Genomic DNA, 23,763 nt, shown 5'->3' with positions numbered 1-23,763 from the left:
ACTGCTCTGAAGCTCAGAAGAGGAAAGATCATACATTTTACATCCTGAGCCCACATATCTGTTCTTGCCACTGTTGGCTTTTCTTGTGAAAAAACAGAGACACTTTCATTTACCATAGATATATACTCAGCTTTCATCCAGTTTAGCCTATTGCTCCCTACAGCTGTAGAAAATTGTTATTTTTAAATTAGGAGCACATGAATGAGGGGGAAAGTCCTATCATTTGAAGAAGCAGCTACTCAAGTCCGCCCCTACACAAGAAGCCACTTGTTAGTTCCCTTTCCAGTTCTTGATACATTTGAAGCAGTTAGAAACTGTTCTTTTGAAAGAAAATTCAAAATAAAGGGCAAGATGGCAGAAATAAAAAACAGGTCCCTTGTCACATTGTTTTTAAAATAAAAACACAACTTTTTATCATTGTTCCCAATTTCCCCTCCCATCTTGTCTAGTCCCAACAGACTCTTTAGACAGAAGTTAAATACCCTCTCCTACACACTGGCAAAATAACTTTTTGATTACAGGGGTCTCATTCTATGAAATATAAGTACAATGCCTTGGTAGGCCTCCACTCATTCATCATCAGGAAGAGCATGTTTTACATCCTTTACAGATGTGCATTGCTGGCCCCCGCCTCAGTACTTAACAGTACATGTATGAAATATCCCACTCTTGAAACTCACCAGTGTGATTTTACTTGACTTCTTCACCTAATTCTAAAGAACCTATACCACTATCTCTCACTTACCAAAAGTCAGTAGCTTTCTTGTTTTCCTTCAAAGAAAAAAATGTGTCCCTAATTTACAAGGCAAACAAAGCTAAACTCCATGAAAAAACGAAATCGAAGCAACAAAAGCAAAAAAGGGAAGAATCGAGGGTGGGGTAGGAGAAGCTAACTTCGGCAATTTAAAGGTTCTGGGGCAGCTTGAGACTGATGTGTAGGAAAATACAAAGGTGGACTCCCCACCCTCCTTACCGCCGTGGAGCCAGAGGAAGATGCAATATAAACACGGATCGCCATCCTGTGAACACCGGCTGTAGTTTGAGTCCTGCAAACGGCTGGAGAGCAGCTGCAGCAGACAGGAATCAATCTAGGGGCCGTACGGAGGTTGGAAGAGAAGGATGGGGGAAGGTGGAAGAGGAACTCGACAGAGCCCCGCCTCCTCCCTTAGCTGCTTTCACTGGGCTCCAAGGACTATCTATAGTCCCAGCCCCAAACCCCGGAAGGCACAGGCTCCTTTGCATCATTTCTCTCTCTCTCTTTTTTTTTTTTTTTTTTTTCAATCGGGAATCTCGAATGGCACCGCGAGATCTGTTGAAACATTTATTTTTGACTATTACCTCCCTGAGAAGAGGGAAAAGAGAAAGAAAAAGAAAGAGGGAGCATCGAATTAAATGATTACAATGAAGGACTTTTTCCCACAGAGATTGAAAGTTCTGTGGTTCTGCGTGTAACTTCCTTCTCAGAAATTTATGAAAATAAGAAGACGTCTTCCTTGACAGAGGAAGTTCTACGTGGAATCAAGACACCAGTAAGAAAGACTAAGTTCTCAAAGCCTTGTGCATTTTAAGACTCTTATCATGTAGTGATTATTCTGATGTTAACTGGTGGCACGAATTGGCCTTGAAGGACTGAGCGCTGCCCTGAAAGGTTTAGGAAAAGTTTCAGGTTTCCCTAAGCTCAAATACAGCAGATTGGTTTTCTTTTTGAGTTTTGCTTTTTGGTAACTTAGGGAATCCAGCTTCCATGAGAATTCTCAGGAGGCCTAAAGACTGACTGGCAAACTCAAAAATGGAGGAAGTGATTGCAGACCAAAAAAAAAAAATTGTACCTCAGGTTTTAGTCCCCATGCTTCCTTCCTCCCAAACCATTTTGCCCTATTCACTAGAGGTTCTGCTTTAATGATGAAAAAACTCTCACACAGCCTTTTCTCTGAATGTTCTTTCTACCTTCTTGCCTAAACTGATAACTTTTTTCTTCAGAACAGCTCTTCCCTTTCTCAAATGGAGATTGCTCTCTCACTCCACTCAGGATTGGGTGTCTCCAGGTGGTTTATCTTCATTTCCTATGCTGAAAGAGAAGATCTGCCTAGAAGCTTTATTTTCTTGCTCAACAAATTCCCCCCTGGGCAAAAGTAGTGCTAACTAATCACTGAGCTCTTTGAAGTTATAATTTATCCTATTTTCTTACCCTGGTAATTCCTCACTTTCTCATCTAGGTCTTTGATGTTTTTAAGATTTTGTTAAGTGTCTTCTAACATTTAATTCCCTTTAGGATTGTTCAGAGCACCTAGTTCACCATCGCCAGAGCAGAAATTTTTCCTATTTTTAAACTTTTGAGAAAGTAAAAACGTTATTTACCCTATATACAGAAAGAAGACTAGAAAATCAAAATTGGGAAATATTGAAATCTATAAAACATTACCACATCAACTTTTTTAAATATTAAATTTAATATTCACAAAAGTTCATTTCATTTGAAAATAATTTGGAGTTTAGATTTTTTTTCCTACATCAGCAGAATTCCCAAGTATATATAATGTCTGCAGAGAAATAACTGTATCAAGTATAATTTAATCAACTGCTTGGTGCCAAATAATTTTAAATTTAAAAACAAAGTTATAAAAGTTGGATAATATTTTTACTTAATATTTATATGAAGTAAGAGGGTAGGTACATTTGAATTTTTGTATTTTGATACACTGTGGAATGGTGTTTCCAGAATAAGAGTGCCTGGGCTTTTGATGGTAAAGAGCCTTGATTTTTGGATAGGACAACCAACAATGTTATTCAGTAAAACCCTGGTCCCCACCCTTCTGCCTGCTCTGGCAGATGAGAGAGTAAGAATATGACATTTTTCTTCTATTAATAGACAACATATTAACATAAAACTATGTAAATCAAAAACCTGAAAAACAAAAAAAGCCCTGCACTTTGGAAGACTTAAATGTTGTTCTTTCTAAGTCCCACCCTAAGGGCAATATCTGCATAGGAGATAGGGTAGGTTAAATAACAGAGTGTTATACCTAGGGTTTCTAAGCTTAGTCCCCTGCTACTTGTACATCAGCAGAACACAACTTTAGGACTTGGTGCCAGCAGTTGTCTTGGTTGGTTGGGTCCAGGGTTATTTAACCCGAGGCAGTACGGCCAGAGTTGTAGCCACTGGAGGGCGCCCCATACCTAAGGAAAATAAATATTCTGTACTTGGGAAAAGCAAGACAAAATTTTATCAGCTCTACAGAATTCCAGCAGAAGAGTGGAATGTCATTTCATCCATTGTCCCTGAGTAGTAACAAGAAAGTGTCTCAGAGAACAATGGAACTCCAGGAAAGAGAAACAACTATTTTAAAAAATATTTTGATACTTGCAGGAAGTGTTACTGGCCTATTATTCTTTCATTGGTTATCACTGATTTCAGAAGAGTAGTGAATCAACGTGTGAAGATAACTCATTTATCATTAGAAGAAATGTAATGGGGTTAGGGTGGAGGGTAATTTTTCCAGACATTATTTCTTCTAAAGAAAGGCCTGCTTTGAGACCATCAAATTGTTGCCAAGGCATTGCTTGTCAACACCTCCAGTTACAGTGAATTCAGAATTCCTGAAGCATTCCAATTCCATTTTATAGTCAGCTCAAAACTTTAGAAATATTTGTCTGAGGTTGAGTTGAAAACTGTTTCCTTTTATGTTTCTTTGATACTAATAATTTCCAGTTATAAATTCATCTCTAATCTTGTGAAAGCCTATATCACACGAGGACTTCTCCATGTTAATATCTCCAATTATTTGACCATTCTTAATATTCTGCGATAGATATCTAGAGGTCTGTCCTCTAAATATGCTATAGTTTGTCAATTTCTCTTTTCTACAAAGGGTGGTCCCCAGAACTGAATGTCATGTTCCAGGTATGGTATGACTGGCATTGCATAGGGTAGTATGGGGTTTGCATTCTGGATCCTGTGTTTCTCTTTTAGCTCTCCTATTAGTGGGGAATGGTTAACATTGTAATTTTAATGTGCATTTTCCTGATTACTGAGAAGTTGTGTACCTTTTCATATATTTATTATCTTTTTTATATCTTATTTTTTGGAGTATCTGTTCAGCACTTTTGCCTATTTTTAAAATTGTTTGACTTCCTTTTTCTCTATCCCAAATAGCAGCCTTGCATCCCTTATATGTGTTGTAAATAACTTCTTCCAGCTTAACGGTGTCGTTTTATAAATAATAGCTCAATTTTAAGTTACTTAACGATATTAATCTCTTCCTTTATGGTTAGTTGGATTTACGATTATCTTTATGTCAATTATTTAAGAAGTCCTCCCAGACCCTGAGGGCATGAAGGTGTTCTCATATTCATTTATGAAAAGCTTTATTATGGTGTTTTTACTTTTAGAGTTGCAATCCACCGAGAACTGATTTTCATATAACATTTGAGATATAGATCAAATTTATTTTTTTCCAAATAGATATCAAATGATTGTAACACTATGAACAGGAGAAAAAAATTCTTTTCCCACTGTTTTACAATGCCGCTTTTGTCAAAGATAAGTGATCATACATGCATGGGTCTGTTTCTAGTAGCTCTACTCTGTTTCTTTTGTCTGTCTATCCTTGTGCCAATACCATGCTATCTTAATTAATATCAATTTTAATATCTAAAAAACCGATACAGCAAGTTCTTCTATTTTGATCTTCTTCATTAAGTGTCCTTTTGGTGATCCTTCATATTTCCTTTAAAAATTTGGAATGTTTGTAACTGAAATATAAAATACAATTGATTTTTGTATAGTGACTTTGTATCTGTAAACGTTGCTAAACTCAAATATTAATATTAATAATTTATCTGTATATATTTTGGATTTTCTATTTACACAGTTATATTATCCAAGGAAAAATGACAGCTTTGTTTTTTCTTTCCAATCTTATACTTAAACATTTATTTTCATTTCCTCATGCTCTGAAACCAAAATACTCATTCTTCTTACTATAGCTGTGTAATAAACAACTTCTAAACTTAGTGGCATGAAACAACCATTTTATCATGCTGAAAGATTCCATGGGTCAGGAATTCAGTCAGGGAATATCAATTAGTATTTGTCTCTTCTCTACTGTATCTGAGGCCTCAGCTAGGAAGTCCTAAAGGGTGGGAGTTACTTAATGGCTGGAGGCAGAAGTCATCTACAGATTTCTTTATTCATGTATCTGCTGCCTATGCTGAGATGATTCACACTCTAAATTCATATGCAACTCTTGACTATAGTACTTATATGTGATTTCAACACTTGACTTAATGTTCTCTCGTAATGGACAGCTTCAGATAGTGGATCTTCTTACAATGCAGCTCAGAGCTCCAGCAAACAAGACAGAAACTATATTACCTTTTATGACATTACCTCAGAAGTCACATAGCATTACTTCTTCAAAGAGCTATACTCCAGAAATAAGAGAAACAAAACTTGACCAAACCCTAAAGGGACCTTGAATGTGTTAAGATAATCAGAGATTATCTTAATTTAAGCAGAAGTAAATTCCTCCTTGGGATAAGATAATGTCATCGAGAGCCTCATTATTATTATAGTTTTTTTCATCTGCAATGCCTAGCACTCAAAAATAATACTGTTTATTAAAAGAAAAGATGTGGCTGAAAACCAAAGAAAAAGAAAAAAACTGTGAAAACACCCAAAGAATAAAAAGACATTACCATAGAAGGAACACCAATAGGACCTATTGTTGATTGCTCATCAGGAAAAAAAAAAAAAAGGAAGACAGAAGGCAGAAGGCAATGGAAATGCCTCCAATGTCCTGAAAGAATACAACTTTTAACATAGAAGTCTAAAGCCAGCATAGATAAAGGGACATTTTTCAGAGAAACAAAATGTAATTTTTCACCACCAGTCCCACACTAACTGAAGTACTAAAGGAATTATTTCAGGAAAAATGAAAAGATTGTGTATGGAAGCTTAAAGATGCAACATGGATTTAAGAGCCATGGAAATAGTAAATATTTGAGTAAATCTGAAATGAACAATGGCTCTGGAGTTTAAAATACTTGTGGAGTTTAAAATATTTACAGAATTTAAAAACATGAGAAAATCTAAATATAAATTGGATAGATGTAGCTCAAACGTTCAAAGTTTGTTATATTACCCAAGAAGTTGTTTCATATATATGTATCTGTCTCAATGAGGATGTGGATTCAATCCCTGGCCTCGCTAAGTGGGTTAAGGATCTGTTATTGCCATGGCTGTAGTGTAGTCTGTAGCTGCAAGTCCAATTCAACTGCTGGCCTGGGAACTTCCATATGCTACAGATGCAGCCATAAAGAGATAAAAGAAAGAAAAAAGAAAGATGGAGGAGTTCCCATTGTGGCTCAGTGGTTAACGAATCCGACTAGTAACCATGAGGTTGTGGGTTCAATCCCTGGCCTTGCTCAGTGGGTTAAGGATCCAGCGTTACTGTGAGCTGTAGTGTAGGTCGCAGACGTGGCTCGGATCCCACATTGCTGTGGCTCTGGCGTAGGCTGGCGGCTACAGCTCCGATTCGACCCCTAGCCTGGGAACCTCCATATGCCATGGGAGTGGCCCTAGAAAAGGCAAAAGACAAAAAGAAAAGAACATAAAAGGAGTTCCCGTTGTGGTGCAGTGGTTAATGAATCTGACTAGGAACCACAAGGTTTCGGGTTTGATCCCTGGCCTTGCTCAGTGGGTTAAGGATCCGGCGTTGTGTGAGCTGTGGTGTAGGTTGCAGACACAGCTTGGATCCAGCATTACTGTGGCTCTGGCGTAGGCCGGTGGCTGCAGCTCCGATTCAACCCCTAGCCTGGGAACCTCCATATGCCACAGGAGTGGCCCAAGAAATAGCAAAAAAAAAAAAAAAAAAATTAAAAAATAAAAAAAATAAAAGGTTATTACCAGTGAAGATATAACTATTCTGAATTCGTATGTACCTAGTCCATAGCATTACAATATACAAAAGAATTATACAGAGAAATAGATAAATTCAGTTATGGTGGAATATTTTCACAGACTTCTTGCTATAACTGATAGAAAACAGGCCAAAATCAGTATAATGACATAAATGATTTAAAAAACACAGTCAAGAAAATTAAACTAACAGACATAAAATATTGTACCCACTACTGTAGAATATACATTCTTTTCAAGTGCACATGAGGTATTACAAGATTTGACATATGTTGTACTGTAAGTCTCAATTTCAAAGGATTAAAGTCTATACACTATGTTAAACTAGAAATCAATAGCAAAAGGAAATGGGGAAAATCCCCATAATTTGAAGAAAGTAAACAACACACTTCTAAGCAATTAATGGATCAAAGAAAAAAATTCACAACTAAAATTAGAAATTTTTGAACCAAATTATGCTAAAAATACAACATATTAAAACTTACAATATGCAGCTAAAGCCACATTTAGAAGGAAATATATAGCCAAGAAGATGCTTGAATATTGGTGATCTAAGCACCCATCTCAAGAAAGTGTATAAAATTAAGCCCAAAGAAAAGAAAAAGAAAAAGGAAATATATAATAAAGGTAAGAGCAGAAATTACTGAAACATAAAATAAAATAGACAATAGAGTTAGCAAAGCCAAAAGCTGGTTCTCTGATCAAAACTAAAAAGTTAATAAACTGTTAGGTTGAAATAGGGAGGGATAAAAAGAGAGAAAATGAATGAGAGAACTTGAGTGAAAAGGAGACATCACAACACATGCAATAGATTTTGAAAGTATTATGAATAATACAATGCCAGTAAATTAAATGAAATATTCAAATTCTTAGAAAAACACAACTTACTAAAATGTACACTTACTAGACTGGACTAAAAACAACAGTCTTACACTAGTAAGAAAATTATATATGCAATTAAAAATTTTCCACAAAGTAAACTGCATGCCCAAACAGTTTAATTGACAAATTCTACCAAAAATTTAAGGAATAAAAAATGCCAATGTTATCCATATTTCTCAAGACAATAGAAGAAAAGGAATGTTTTCCAATCACTTCAAGGCCAGCTTTGTATTCATTCAAAAGTCTGATGAGTACATTACAAGAAACCCATAAGCCAATCTCACTTAAAAATAGAGGTAAAATTGCTAAACGAAAAAGTACCAAACCAAATCTAGTCAATTAATCTGCAAAAAAGTAGGCAAGAATATACTATAGAGAAAAGGCTGTCCTTTCAATAATTGGTGCTGGGAAAACTGGACAGCTACATGTAAAAGAATGAAATGACAACATTGTCTAACACCATTTAAAAAATAAACACAAAATGGATTAGATATCTAAATGTAAGAATAGATATTATAAAATTCCTAGAAGGAAGCACAGGCAGAACACTCTTTGACATAAATCGCAGCAAGTTTTTTTTGGAGTTATCTCCAAAATGGAAATAAAAATGAAAATAAAAGTAATGAAAATAAAAATAATTGGACCTAATTAAACTCAAAAGCTTTTGCACAGCAAAGGAAACCGTAAATAAAATGAAAATACAAACTATGGAGTGGGAGAAATATATATGCAAACAATGTGACTGACAAGGGATTAATTTCTTTTTTTTTTTTTTGTCTTTTTGCCAATTCTTGGCCCCTCCTGAGGCATATGGAGGTTCCCAATCTAGGGGTCTAATTTTTTTTTTTTTTTTTTGCTATTTCTTGGGCCGCCCCTGCGGCATGTGGAGGTTACCCAGGCTAGGTGTCGAATCGGAGCCATAGCCACCAGCCTACGCCAGAGCCACAGCAACGCGAGATCCGAGCCACGTCTGCAACCTACACCACAGTTCACAGCAACACCAGATCTTAACCCACTGAGCAAGGCCAGGGATCGAACCCGCAACCTCATGGTTTCTAGTCGGATTTGTTAACCTCTGAGCCACGACGGGAACTCCGGGATTAATTTCTAAAATATACAAACAACTCATACAACTCAGTATCATAAAACAAAGAACCTAATCAAAAAATGGGCAGATCTAAATAAACATTTCTCCAAAGAAGACATACAGATGGACAAAAAGTACATGAGAATATACCCAACATCACTAATTACTAGAGAAATGCAAATTAAAACTACAATGAGATATCACCTCACACCATCATTAAAAAATCTACAAATAATAAGTGCTGGGGAGGGTGTGGAGAAAAAGGAACCCTCCTATATTGGTGGGAATGTATGTTGATGCAGCTACTATGGAGAACACTATGAAGGTTCCTTAAAAAACTAAAAATGAAACTGCCATATAATCCTGAAATCCCATCCCTGGGCATATATCTGAAGAAAACCATAATTCAAACATATTCATGCACTCCAATGTACATAGCAATACTATTTACAATAGCCAAGACATGGAAGCAATCTAAATGTCTATCAATAAAAAGATATGATATGTATGTATTAGCCATAAAAAAAAGAATGAAATAACGCCATTTGAATGGACTGAGGAATTATCATACTTAGTTGAAGTAAGTCAGAAAGAGAAAGACAAATATATGATATCACTTCTATGTGGAATGTAAAAAAATATGATACAAATGAACTTATTTACAAAGCAGAAATAGACTCAGACATAGAAAACAAACAGTTTCAAAGGGCAAAGTATAAATTAGGAGTTTGAGATTAACATATACACACTACTATATATGATATAGATAACCAACAAGGACCTACTTTATAACACAAGGAACTATACTCATTATCTTGTAATAAACTATAATGGAAAGAATACATATATATATAACTGAATATGTATACACACACACATATATATATACCTATGTACATATATATATTATCACTTTTCTGTACCCCTGAAACTAATACAAAATTGTAAATCAACTATAATAAAATTATTTTAAAACCTAGAAGCTCATCTCATTGAAAAATAAAAGCAAAACTGCTAAACAAAAATATACCAAACCAGGATTTCCTGTCATGTCTCAGTGGTTAATGAATCTGATTAGCATCCATGAGGACATTTGGTGATCATCATTTCCTTTTCAAAGTACTTTTTTTTAAATACATTTAGTATCTTTCTAAGAATTCCACTGTTTCATTAAAATAAATAAATATATTCTTCCATCAGTCTTATGGAACCTCTTTTATTCTTCTTAAAGTACTAATAATTATTCATCAATTTCATTCATTAATAATCCTCACTACTCTAAGAAGGTGTTCCCCTATACCTCACAGAGCCCAGGAATTATTATTATTTTTTTTGTCTTTTTTTAGGGCTGTACCCATGGCATATGGAGGTTCCCAGGCTAGGGGTCTAATCAGAGCTATAGCTGCTGGCTTACGCTACATCCACAGCAACACTAGATCTGAGCCACATCTGTGACCTACACCACAGCTCATGGCAATGCCGGATCGTTAACCCACTGAGCGAGGCCAGGGAAGGTTCCTCCTCAGATTCATTTCCGCTGTGTCACAACGGGAAATTCTGAACCCAAGAATTAGGCTAAGAGTACCCTGTGTGAATACATGTCATTCTGTAGGAATTTGGAATTGAAACATACACTATAATAAAGCAGACGAATACTAATATTATGTAAACTTTGCCTGCAGAAGAGAGCACTTCTATTTTTAGATAATAAGACTGAAGCTAAACACTTTTGGAGTGGTTATTATGTACTAAGCATCCTGTATAACACTATATGTCCATTATTTAATATAACTTCATAAAAATCCTGTGAAATAGCTATTATTGTCCCTATTTTACAAAAAGCTTAGCACAGTGTTTAGGTAACGTAGGCCAAGTTCCTGTAAGCAGCAAAGAGAGAAGCCATATTTCAAAACTAGGTTTATTTGATTTCATGTGTTCTTAACCACTATGCTATACTGCTTCCCTGAGTATAAACACCATGCTTTAGAATGTTTAGGATGATAATAATTTGCTGAACGAATGAATATATAAATAAGCACATTTTATCTAAGTCAAGGAACTTTTATGTGTTCAAGTTATTTGTGTGCTCTAGGGTAATATCTCTATCATTCTTGAAACTTTGATTCCAATTTATTAATGTTGTTCTACACCTACTAGTCTTCTATAAAGTCTGACTAAATGACACTAATGTATTTCAAAGTTAATCCTTGAAATTCTGGAAATTAAACCAAAAGGAAATCTTAAAAGCAGCCTGATAGATTTCTGCAACCCTTGAATAAAGGACTATAAGATGTGTGAGGTCTCCATGGATAAAGGCATCAGTTTATATTCTTATTTTCCACTACTGAGATTCTATTACATCAATAGTGAGTGGTCATCTCAGATATCACTAAGTATTGTCATAGTATTGGCATCATTTCTTAGCTTAAATATTATAGAAAAAATCATTTCTAATTTTTCAAGGTCTCTCAGTTCTCCAACCCAATTGAATACTTACTATATCTCCAGGGGTTCAAAATCTCATAAAGACAAATAAATTGAAGTAAATAATTCTATTACAAAAGCATAACAAATGCAATAAAAAAGACTAAAGCAAGATGCTATAGGAAGAGATTAATTAATGCAAAGTGTATCTGAAAAGTATATATTCATTCAAAAGACAATTTATTGGGCAATTATCACATGCCAGGCAATGTGCACATTATGAAAGAGACAAAGATGCATTAACATAAGCTACCTACACTTAAGAAGTTCATACCATTGTAGAATTGACTGACAAGAAGCAAAACTGATACTAACTGTGGAATGTAATTTAAAAATGCATATAAAATAGTGTGGAAGGGTAGTTAAGGAAAAGGCTAAATCTTGGATAAAACACAGAAGGGTTGCTGAGGAGTTTTTTTTTTTTTTTTTTTTTCCTTTTAAAATGTCGGAGTTCCCGTCGTGGCGCAGTGGTTAACGAATCCGACTAGGAACCATGAGTTGCGGGTTCGGTCCCTGCCCTTGCTCAGTGGGTTAACGATCCGGCGTTGCCGTGAGCTGTGGTGTAGGTTGCAGACGCGGCTCGGATCCCGCGTTGCTGTGGCTCTGGCGTAGGCCGGTGGCTACAGCTCCGATTCAACCCCTAGCCTGGGAACCTCCATATGCTGCGGGAGCGGCCCAAGAAATAGCAACAACAACAACAAAAAAGACAAAAGACAAAAAAATTAAAAAATAAAATATAAAAAAAATAAAATGTTATTGATTGGAGTTCCTGCCATGGCGCAGTGGAAATGAATCCGACTAGAAACCATGAGGTTGCGGGTTTGAACCCTGGCCTCATTCAGTGGGTCTTGGATGTGGCATTGTGGCAGCTGTGGCTTCAATTTGACCCATAGCCTGGCAAACTCCATAAGACATGGGTGTGACCCCCCAAAAAAGTTAAAAAAATTAAAATTAAAAAGTTATTCATTTATATTACTTTGAATATGTAATATAATCAGGTCAAAAATAAAGCAAAAGTCAAGGCTTAAGGCCCATTCTTATCCCCTACGCATCTGCACCAATCTTCCCTACCCCCTACAAATAACTACTTTTAGTAGTTCTTCTGGGTCCTTCCAGTGATTGTCTATTTAAATACAAGAAAATTAAGATATATACCATTATTAATTCTACCCTTTATTTATACAAAAACTATTAAACTATAGATATTATTCCTTTTACAAATATTTTTCACATAACTACATATCCGGGTGGTTTTCCCATATCAGTATATGTAGAGAGGTTTCTTTGTTTTATAAACAGATGCATGAGAAAGAAATGCAACAGAGATGGGATTAAGATGGCTGAATAGTAAGACTGGAGCTCAACTTCTCTCCTAAAAACAACAAAATTTACAAAAAATGCTGAACAATCTTCAACTAAATGGTCCGGAAACCATCAAAAAGATATCCAACACAAGAAGACAAAGAGGAGGCCACATCAAGAGGTAGGAAGGGTGATTACAGGATATAAGCAACCCCATACCTCCCAGGTGGGAAACCCCACAGACTGGAAAGTAACTGGTTCACAGAGACTCACCTACAGGAGTGAGAGTTCTGAGCCCAATGTCAAGTCCCCATGCTTGGGGATCTGGCATTGGGAGAAAGACCCCTCCCCCCCAGCATCTGGCATTGAAGGCCAATGGGGCTTGTGTGCAGGAGCTCCACGGGACTGGGTGAAACAGAGACCCCATTCTTGAAAAGTGCACACTGACTTTGATGTGCACTGGGTCCCAGGGCAAAGCAAAGTCTCCATAGGAATCTGGGTCAGACCTGACTGCAGTTCTTGGAGGACCTCCTGGGAAACCAGGGGGGTGACTGTGGCTCATTGTGGGGAAGGACATTGGAGGTAAAGCTCTTGGGAATATTCATCAGCATGTGTTTCTCTGGAGGTGACCATTCTGGGAAAATCTGGCCCCACCCATCAGCACTGAGAAGCCCCAGGGCAAATGACAATCCAGATGGGCCCCTCAGCAAACAGGCTGCCTAAACACACCCCAGGCACAGAGCCACCTCTAATGCACCCAGAGACAAAGCCTCACTCACCAGAGGGATAGGAATCAGCCCCACCTACCAGTGGGCAGGCACAAGTCCCTCCCATCAGGAAGCCTACAGCAAGCCCCCTTACCAACTTCAGCCACAAGGGTGGCAGACATCATAATCAAGAGAGGCTACAAGTCTATTATCTGCAAAAAGGACACCACACCAAAAAACTTATAAAAATGAAAATGCAGAGGTCTATAACTCAGATGATGGAGAAAGAAAAAAAAACCAGAAAAACAGCTAAGTGATCAGGAGATTTTCAGCCTCCAGGAAAAAAAGACATTAGACTGTTGATGCTGAAGTTGATGCAAGTCATTGGAAATAAACTGGAGGCAAAGACTGATAATTTACAGGAAACACTGAGCAAAGAAATACAAGATTTAAAAATTACGCACACAGAGAGGCAAAGTACAATAACTGAAATAAGCTACAACTAGAATTTTTACCAATCAGCTTTGAGAAACTAGTATGGTTATATATTTTGGTAGGACAATTCCTACCAAATGGATAGGATAATTTGGTAATATTTATAAAAATGGATAATTGGTAATATTTGGCAATATTTATAAAAAATACAAATGAATTTATTCTTTGCCTCAGCAGTTTTGTTTTGTCTTTTTCAGGACTGGATCTGGGGCATATGGAAGTTCCCAGGCCAGGGTTGAATCAGAGATGTATCTATTGGCCTATGCCACAGCTACAACAATGTGGGATCAAAGCCTCATCTGTGTAGTCACAGCCACAGCAATGCTGAATAAGTAACCCACTGACCCAGGCCAGGCATCAAACCCACATCCTCAAGGATACTAGTCAGGTATCCCCAAACTGAGTTTGCTTCTTCCAAAATCAGCAGTTTTGATGAGAATTTATGTCTACAGTTATACCTGCATATGTATACAAGGCTAGTTATTGGTACAATGTTTGTAATAATAAAATATTAAAAATAACCCAAATGTCGATCATTAGGCAACGAATATATTATGATACAACAATACACTGGAATATCATGAATCTGTTTTTTTTGCATTTAATTTTTTGTTACTCAATCAATTACATTTATAGGAGTACAATTATCATCACAATCCAATTTTTTGGATTTCCATCCCACAACCCCAGTGTATCCCCCCACCCCTCAAATTGTCTCCTCTGGACCATAAGTTTTTCAAAGTCTGTGAGTCAGTATCTGTTCTGCAAAGAAGTTCAGTCTGTCCCTTTTTTCAGATTCCACATGTCAGTGAAAGCATTTGATGTTGGTGTCTCATTGTATGGCAGACTTCACTTAGCATGATAGTTTCTAGGTCCCATCCATGTTATGAAAAATGCCGGTATTTCTTTCCTTTTAATGGCTGAGTGATATTCCATTGTGTGTATGTACCACTTCTTCTTGATCCACTCCTCTGTCAATGGACATTTAGGTGGTTTCCATGTCTTGGCTATTGTAAAGAGTGCTGCAATGAACATTGGAGTACATGTGTCTTTGCAACTCGTGGTTTTCTCTGGATAGATGCGCAGGAGTGGGATTGCTGGGTCAAATGGTAGTTCTATGTTTAGTTTTCTGAGGCATCTCCATACTGTTTTCCACAGTGGTTGCACCAATTTACAATCCCACCAACAGTGTACTAGGGTTCCTTTTTCTCCACACCCTCTCTAGCACTTCTTGTTTGTAGACTTTTGGATGATGTCCATTCTGGCTGGTGGAAGGTGGTACCTCAGAGTGGTTTTGATTTGCATGTGTCTAATAATGAGTGATGCTGAACATCTTTTCATGTGTGCGTTGGCCATCTGTTTGTCTTCTTTGGAGAACTGTCTGTTTAGATCTTCTGCCCATTTTTTGATGGGGTGGTTTGTTTTTTTTTGGTATGGAGCTTCAGAAGGTGTTTATAAATTTTGGAAGATTAATCCCTTGTCAGTGGATTCACTTGCAAAGATTTTCTCCCATTCTGTGGGTTGTCTTTTTGTGTTGTTTAGGATTTCCTTTGCTGTGCAGAAACTTTTAAGTTTGATTGGGTCCCATTTCCTTATTGTTGTTTTTACTGTCATTACTCTAAGAGGTGGATCTGAGAAGATGTTGCCATTGCTTATGTCAGCGAGTGTTTGGCCTATGTTTTCCTCTAAGAGTTTTAGAGTGTCTGGTCTTATATCTAGGTCTTTGATCTATTTGGAGTTTATTTTTGTGTATGGTGTTAGGGAATGTTCTACTTTCATTCTTTTCCATGTGGCTGTCCAGTTTTCCCAGCACCACTTATTGAAGAGGCTGTCTTTTCTCCATTGTATCTTCTTGCCTCCTTTGTCATAGATGAGTTGGCTGTAGGTGTGTGGGTTGAATTCTTGGCTTTCTATCCTGTTCCACTGATCTATATTTCTGTCTTTGTGCCAGTACCATATGGTTTTGATGACTGTTGCTTTGTAGTATAGTGTGAAGTCCGGGAGCCTGATTCCTCCAGCTCCATTTTTCTTTTTCAGGATGTCTTTGGCTATTCTGGGAGAAAGACCCTTTTGTTTTATCTCATCATGCCATGTATCTATCCTCTATCCCATAAATTAACTCAGCAAAGTTTTATGTAGGATGACATAGCTGGCAGCTACTAGTGGTTTGTCTGGAGACAGGAACAAGTTTTCAGACATGTTTGCTAATACGGAGTGCCAGGTACTCTGGGAATTCCAAATAGACCTAATTTTCTCCACAGGGATAAATAGTTTCTTTTTTCTATAGGTTGAGTATCTGACATGTCATATCTATTTTGGTTTTCAAATCTAGGCCCTGTTGCATAGATTGAGACCTTTAAATTATCATCTAGGAAAACCACTACCCACTTACACCAAGAAACATCTAATCTGATAGTGTAATTTAATCCCCTCCTCAAGACAAGCAAGAGGTTGGAGACTGTGAAGACTAAGAAAGCATATGGTATCCTAGAAATTAGTGCCAGTAGTGAAACAAGAGTGACTATTTTGGCTCTTGTTACTCATGCAGCTAGGTTGGCTAAGGACAAGAAGTCATGAGCCTTTGCCTGGGCTTCTCTGAGATTTTTCTTTGCATGAGTCCCTCTTGAATAGCATCATCACAGAACTAGTACTTTTCCAAAGATCTTTTCAAATTGGCTAAACTCAGGTGGATTAATACTTTAAATAGCCAGCATCCATGTTCTTCCAGTGCCCTGACAAAGGCAATGCTGTCATTTAGAACTAGCAATAGTTTTTGGTAGTTCATGTAATCCTTCACCTTTCCACTAGATGCTGAGAGGTGTCAGAAACTTGTTTTTCTCTGAAGTAATCTTTTAAACTAATGAAGATATTTTTCATTTATATTCATTAATTATTAAAATTTTATTATTCATGTTTCACAAATATAATAATTTACTGGCTCCCTAACAAGCCATACCACAATCATAGTAATTGTGAGTGTGACAATCCATGTCCATTCAAAAATTTTCAGACTTTTTCTCATTGCCACAACAGGTAAGGTATATGGACAGAAGGAATTGATAATAACTTCATTAGTTGATCTTTAATATGATTTCTCAGATCATTAATCTTTGACAAAGCAATTATCCTTTATAAATAGGTGTCAATTGGGAGAAATTTTGCCACTCAGAAGACATTTAGCAATGTCTGAAGAAAATTTTGTTTGTCAAAACTATGGGGGTGGTATTACAGTTGTCTCCTCAATAGAGGCCAGGAATGCTGCTAAATATCATACAATACACAAAGCAGCCCTTGCCACCCAACTCTCAACACAGAATTATTTGGCCAAAAGTGTCTGCAGTGCTAATGTTAATGTTAAGAAATCCTGTCCTGACCCTGATATTTAACCCTAACATTTCCTTGTGTCATTCAGCATTATAGTGAGCTATTCCCTTTATATAATCCTTCACTTATATGGCAACTATACCATGTCCCTAATACTGATCTTCCTTCTCAACTTTTCATTCTATGTCTCAGGACTTGGATAGCTCTCAAACTCAAAATTAAAGTAACTCAGATCTTAAACTTGAAATTTTCTAAGACAATAGCCAGAAGAAAATGAAATTGAGGGTTGTTTTTGTTTCTATTTCTATCTAATTCTGGTGAGTTGGTGCATATAAAATAAGTAAGGGGGTTTTATTAAGGATATATTATCATTTTGCCACTAATTGATATTATAGAACTTTAGAAAGGTCAAAATTAGGCTCAATCAATGCTAGGTACACCACCTGATGCTTGATTCATCTCAATAGCGAATATGAGGTGAGAAGATAATTAGTTAAATTTTAAATATGATGCATTTAAGAAGTCTGTGGGTCATTCAACCTGAGATGTCAGGTAGGTAGTTGACTATATGAAGTTGTAAGTAGAAATAGAACATGACCATCATCAGCATATAAATGGTAATTGAAGCTACAGGAGTAGATAAGAGCTAGGGAAAGAATATAGATTTAGAAGAGAAAGTAGTCCGTAACTGAACTCTTAGGTAAATCCAAACTTTGATGTCAGATAAAGCATCAATTCAGAGCCAATGATCTTTCCATTATATCAGGCCATCTCCCAGACAGAAGGGGAATTGTATTTAATCACTCAATAAATTTTATATTAAGTACCTATTATACATCAGGAGCTATTTTAGGCACTTGGATACATCAGTAAACAAAGTTGACAAAAATCCCAGACCTTAGGGAGCTTATTGTATAAGTTTCTTAATAGTATAACAGGGGTTCCAGATGTTTTTCCTATAATAAAGCCTCTATTTCTCCGAGAACTTTAATCCCCACCTTCAATATTAGAAGGAAATCTAGATGCCACCCTATTTTCCCTTTTTCCCCACTCTATCATTTTTGCTCAGTTGCATGTGACTTTAGATTTGCTACAAATTTGCTGGTTTCTCTGAATAAGTGAAATAGATAATAGAGCAATCCAGAAATTAGGCATTGACCTTGGGCAAAAAGGAGAAAGAATGTCACATCAAAAAGAGTGACAGTCGGGAGTTCCTGTCATCGCTCAGTGGTTAACGAATCCGACTAGGAACCATGAGGTTGTGGGTTTGATCCCTGGCCTTTCTCAGTGGGTTAAGGTTTCTGGCATTGCTGTGAGCTGTGGTGAAGGTCACTGACGCAGGTCAGATCCTGAGTTGCTGTGGCTCTGGTGTAGGCCGACAGCTACAGCTCCGATTAGACCCCTAGCCTGGGAACCTCCATATGCTGCGGGAGCGGCTCTAGAAGAGGCAAAAAGACAAAAAAAAATGAAAGTCCTGAAGGTTTGGGATGGAAATGCTATAATTTGGCTGTGATGGTCATTGTACAACTATAAATGTCATAAAATTCAAAAAAAAAGAAGATTAAAAAAAAGAGTGAAAGGCATTCATAATGAAATAAATAACATTATAGACCTAAGATAAGATAAGTGGGCAAAGAAATCTCAGTTCCCATATTGACAAAATATAACAAAGATGGGACAACATAGCTACACAGTATTGGGAGTAAGGGTGATGGAGTTGGTCTGGTTTTAAAATGCCAGGGAAGAGAAGTAAAACAATCATCTTTCTGATTCTGTATCTTTGTTCTTGTTATCTTGGGCTGAGTTTTACTCCCATCAAGCAACAAATTGATTATGAGTCAGGCCACATAATAAACACATTGAACTAAAATTTGATAAAACTTTAGACTTTCTCAGCACTTTTGAATTAACCCTGTTGTTGTAGGGGAGGGGAATCACTGATAGAGCCCAATAACACTTAATGACAGCTTTATCTTCTCTTTTTTTTTGTTTTTTGGGGCCACACTCACAGCATATGGAGGTTCCCAGGCTAGGGGTCAAATCTGAGCTGTAGCTGCTGGCCTATGCCACAGCCACAGTAATACAGAATCCAACCTACATCACAGCTCATGGCAATACAGGATCCTTAACCCACTGAACGGGGAAGGGATCAAACCCACATCCTCATGGATACTGGTTGGGTTAGTTAACCACTGAGCCATGATGGGAACTCCCTTCTTCTATTTAAGATAGCATTAGCTGTGTGGAGTCTCTATCTGATTCTGTGCCTAACTGAAATTTTATACCAAACCCACTCGGACTGAATGGGAAGGAACATGGACCCCAACTCTTGATGGAAGAAATTTCAAAGTCACACTTTAAGAAGAACATGTGGGTATGGGAAATATTGTTCTAGTCAACTTTGGAAAAAAATCATCTGCCACTGTCTATTCACTGGCTACAACAGTTAACTGGCTACAATGGTTAACATCTCTCCCACAGGCAAAATACACTACTTCTCCCCTTCAAATCTAATCCCATTATGATAGTGATTTAACTACCAGATTTCATTCTCTAAATCAGGTCTAGGTATAGATGAATATCCTCAGATGTGGTTTTTTGGGGGGATACAGTTCCTTGAGTATCTCTTGAATTAAAGATATACAAACTAAAGTTACAAGTTATCTATTCCACATACCCAACATATAATTGTGGAGGGAGGCCTGGCATAACCACTATAGACACTCTGATATACATGAAAGGAGAGGGAACTGAAAAGAATACAATAATCGCTGGACCTTAGCAACTCTGAAATCTGGGTATAGACTTGTTGCCAGTTCCTTCTTTTGTCCTACTGCTTGGAAGCTGCTCTTTATCACTCCTCATTCTGGTTGCTTGGTTTGACCCTCTGAGTCATCTTGTTTCATAAAAAAAAAAAGCTCATTTTCTGGAGTTCCCGTCATGGTGCAGTGGTTAACAAATTCGACTAGGAACCATGAGGTTGTGGGTTCGGTCCCTGCCCTTGCTCGGTGGGTTAAGGATCTGGCGTTGCCGTGACCTGTGGTGTAGGTGGCAGACGCGGCTCGGATCCCGCGTTGCTGTGGCTCTGGCGTAGGCCAGTGGCTACCCTTAGTCTGGGAACCTCCATATGCCACGGGAGCGGCCCAAAGAAATAGCAAAAAGACAAAAAAAAAAAAAACTCATTTTTGCAGCTGAGTCGTTTTTCAGCCTCCTTCATCATGGAGTCCAAAGGACTTCATTTTGTATTTTCTCTATCCCTTTCAATCCAAGCTGATACAATTCCTTGAAAAACTGTGGGCTTTTTGTGTACTAATTTATAACCCACTCCATTAGACAAAAGCCACAATTTAAAGAGATTTCTCTAGCTTTGTTTCCCTCTAAGATTGCTAGGGGATAACTATCTTAAAGTTCTTAGATGCCTCATTGTTTAGCAAAAAGGATCTGTAAAATATGTCCTTAAGATCCTTAGAAGGCTTTTGTCTGTCTGAAAGATTCTAAGAGGAACTGCCTTACATATTTTTTGAGGTTTTAACAACAGAGTTAACACTCTCAATCTAGTTTTGATCTTTGGCCAAATGCCTTTTCTAATTTGAGATTCACTAGAGAAGCTGGGGATGATAAACAGTATTATTTTCAAACTCAACAAGCCCTTCATTCTTTATAATAAATGTTAATTCTTTAGCTTAAATCTTTCCTTCCAGATGTTTTTATATTAAGTGAAAAGACACAGAAGGTGCTTTCAATATTTTGCCTGTATATATCTATATAGAGATAGATCATCAATTTTATTACATATATTTCCTATTTTCCATGTTACCATAGAAGAGCATCACTGACTTTCTGCTAACGCATAAGGACTCCTTTTCCATCAGCTGATTTTCTTTACACCTTTACTAACAGCCTCTTCAAGGCCCTGTATGTTTTTTCTACTACACTCTCCAAGGCCCTTTCATCTGCTGCTTTGTCCTAAAGCCAATGCCATACATTTTTGGGTTTTGTTACAGGAGCACTCTACTTACAAGTACCAACTTCTATTAAAGTTAACTATTGCTGAGTAACAAATCAGCAAATTTAGAGACACACGGCCACAACCATTTTATTATGCTTACAGATTCCTAGGGTTAGGAATTTGGAAAAGACAGAACAAGAATGTTTTGCTTTTACTAAAAAATGTAAAGCTTCAGCTGGAATACTCAAAGACCGGAGAATGAAACTATTTGAAGGCCCATTGATTCACATCCATTCACCGGGCCATTCATTAATGATAGCTCTTGGCTGGGATATCAGCAGTGGCTGTTGGCCAGAACTCTTAGAAGTAGCTTCTCCATGTGACTATTTGGAGACTTCTTTTTATTTAAAGAGAGCACTCTGAGGGTACCCATCATCCTGTGTCCAAGGAGCCAGTCATTACGACTTAGAATAATCAGGCCAATCAGAAAGTGTAGCTCATCTCTGGAGTTCCCATTGTGGCTCAGTGGGTTAAGAACCATGAGGATGCAGGTTTGATCCCTGAACTCGCTCAGTGGTGTTAAGGATCTGGCATTGCTGCAGGCCATGGCATACATCACAGATGTGGCTTGGATCTGTGTTGCTGTGGCTATGGTGTAGGATGGCAACTGCAGCTCCAATTTGACCCTTAGCCTGAGCCTGGGAACTTCCATATGCCACAGGTGCAGCCCTAAAAAGAAAAAAAATCGAGGAAAAAAAAAAGGAAGTGTAGATCATCTCTGATGCATTAGGCACTGTTCTGGTGGCAATACGAAGTACAAAACATCTGTGTAATAGGTAACAGGAACTTCTGGATATACACGTTGTCATGCAAACCTGAATGATTTGGGGTAGTAGAGGCCACTTAACACCAAGAGATCCTCCACCATAGAAATCTTATAACCATCCATTTGTAGTTGGAAATAGCTCATCAGATATAAATGAATGGCAGAGGTTACACAAAGCTTTGTGTGAGGAACTCTGTGAAGGACAACAAAGTTGTAGACTGAAGTGGGAGCCTACTATACAGAACAATAAGTTGAAGATATCAGCTCGAAAACTTTGCACACAAGTTAAATGCTTCTGAATATTACCACATGGCCTTCCTAAGACACTAATAGTTAACTTCATGAGACTTCTATTTGTCTTGTAGCTAGAATGATGCCCTTCAATAAACCACAAATGTTCCTGAAACTAGAAACACCCACCACGTCCTAAAACTGCTAGGATATCCTTATCAAGGTTGGTATATGATTGAGAGTTATGATCATATTGTAAATATAATTTTGAATTGGCCCTTTTCACTTAATATTATTTCAGAAGCATTTTTTTCTTGTAATCGCATTGTCTTCAAAAATGGAAATTTCAATGGTTCCCATATATTTCCTCAAGGGTTAGTTTTCATAAAATATGTTTGAATGACAAATACCCCCACTAAAATTCACCAATAAATTTTATCAACATTTTAAATTTCAGAAATGAATATTGTGTAGGGATATGTTTTATTTTTTTATTTTTTGGTCTTTTTGCCTCTTCTAGGGCCACTCCCACAGCATATGGAAGTTCCCAGGCTAGGGGTCTAATCGGAGCTGTTCCTGCCAGCCTACTCCAGAGCCACAGCAAGGCGGGATCTGAGCTGCATCTGCAACCTACACCACAGCTCATGGCAGCGCTGGATCCTTAACCCACTGAGCAAGGCCAGGGATCGAACCCGCAACCTCATGGTTCCTAGTCGGATTCATTAACCACTGAGCCACTATGGGAACTCCTAGGGATATGTTTTAAAGCAAAGGAAAAAGTTCCACTTTTTAATTAATATATCAAGAGTAGTGCCTTTAGGAGTTCCTACTGTGGAACAGTGGGTTAAGGATCTGACTGCATTTTTATTTCTATTGCCTTGGGAGACCAACCTAAGCAAACATTTGTATAGTTTATGCCAGAGAATGTTTTGCCTATGTTCTTTTCTGGGAGTTTTATGGTGTCATGTCTTACATTTAAGTTTTTAAGCCATTTTGAGTTTATTTTTGTGCATGTCATGAGGGTGTGTTCTAGTTTCATTGATTTACAAGCAGCTGTCCAGTGTTCCCAGAACCAATTGCTGAAGCGACTGTCTTTTACCCATTTTATATTTTGCCTCCTTTGTTGATGATTAATTGACTATAAATGTCTACGTTTATTCTGTACTCTCTATTCTGTTCCATTGATCCATATGTACGTTTTTGTACCAGAGCCACACTGTCTTGATTATCATAGTTTTGTAATAAACAAATGGGACCTAATCAAACTTATAAGTTTTGCACAGCAAAGGAAGCCATAATAATAATAATTAATAAATAAACCAAAAAGACAAACTACACAATGTGAGAAAATAGTTGCAAATGATGCCACTGACAAGGGCTTAATCTCCAAAATATGGAGTTCCCGTCGTGGCGCAGTGGTTAACGAATCCGACTAGAAACCATGAGGTTGCGGGTTCGGTCCCTGCCCTTGCTCAGTGGGTTAACGATCCGGCGTTGCCGTGAGCTGTGGTGTAGGTCGCAGACGCGGCTTGGATCCCGAGTTGCTGTGGCTCTGGC

General features: G+C 37.5%; 2 protein-coding genes across 2 annotated transcripts in view; one reads left to right on the top strand and one right to left on the bottom strand.

The window, feature by feature from the left end:
* The window catches only part of SH3BGRL (SH3 domain binding glutamate rich protein like), a 94,326-nt gene extending 93,094 nt beyond the window's left edge, over window positions 1-1,232 (bottom strand). Inside the window, exon 1 of the mRNA XM_047765305.1 lies at window positions 974-1,232. Coding sequence (XP_047621261.1) covers window positions 974-1,018 — 45 coding nt within the window. The 5' untranslated portion in view covers window positions 1,019-1,232. The remainder of the gene's footprint in view (window positions 1-973) is intronic.
* Window positions 1,233-1,288: 56 nt separating this feature from the next.
* Window positions 1,289-23,763, top strand: part of HMGN5 (high mobility group nucleosome binding domain 5) — a 53,636-nt gene continuing 31,161 nt past the window's right edge. Inside the window, exon 1 of the mRNA XM_047765645.1 lies at window positions 1,289-1,529. The gene's annotated coding sequence lies outside the window, so the exon portion shown is untranslated. The remainder of the gene's footprint in view (window positions 1,530-23,763) is intronic.

Source organism: Phacochoerus africanus, chromosome X (genome assembly GCF_016906955.1).
Source record: "Phacochoerus africanus isolate WHEZ1 chromosome X, ROS_Pafr_v1, whole genome shotgun sequence".
NCBI classification, from domain to species: Eukaryota; Metazoa; Chordata; class Mammalia; order Artiodactyla; family Suidae; genus Phacochoerus; species Phacochoerus africanus.
This window is presented reverse-complemented; position numbering and strand designations above follow the sequence as displayed.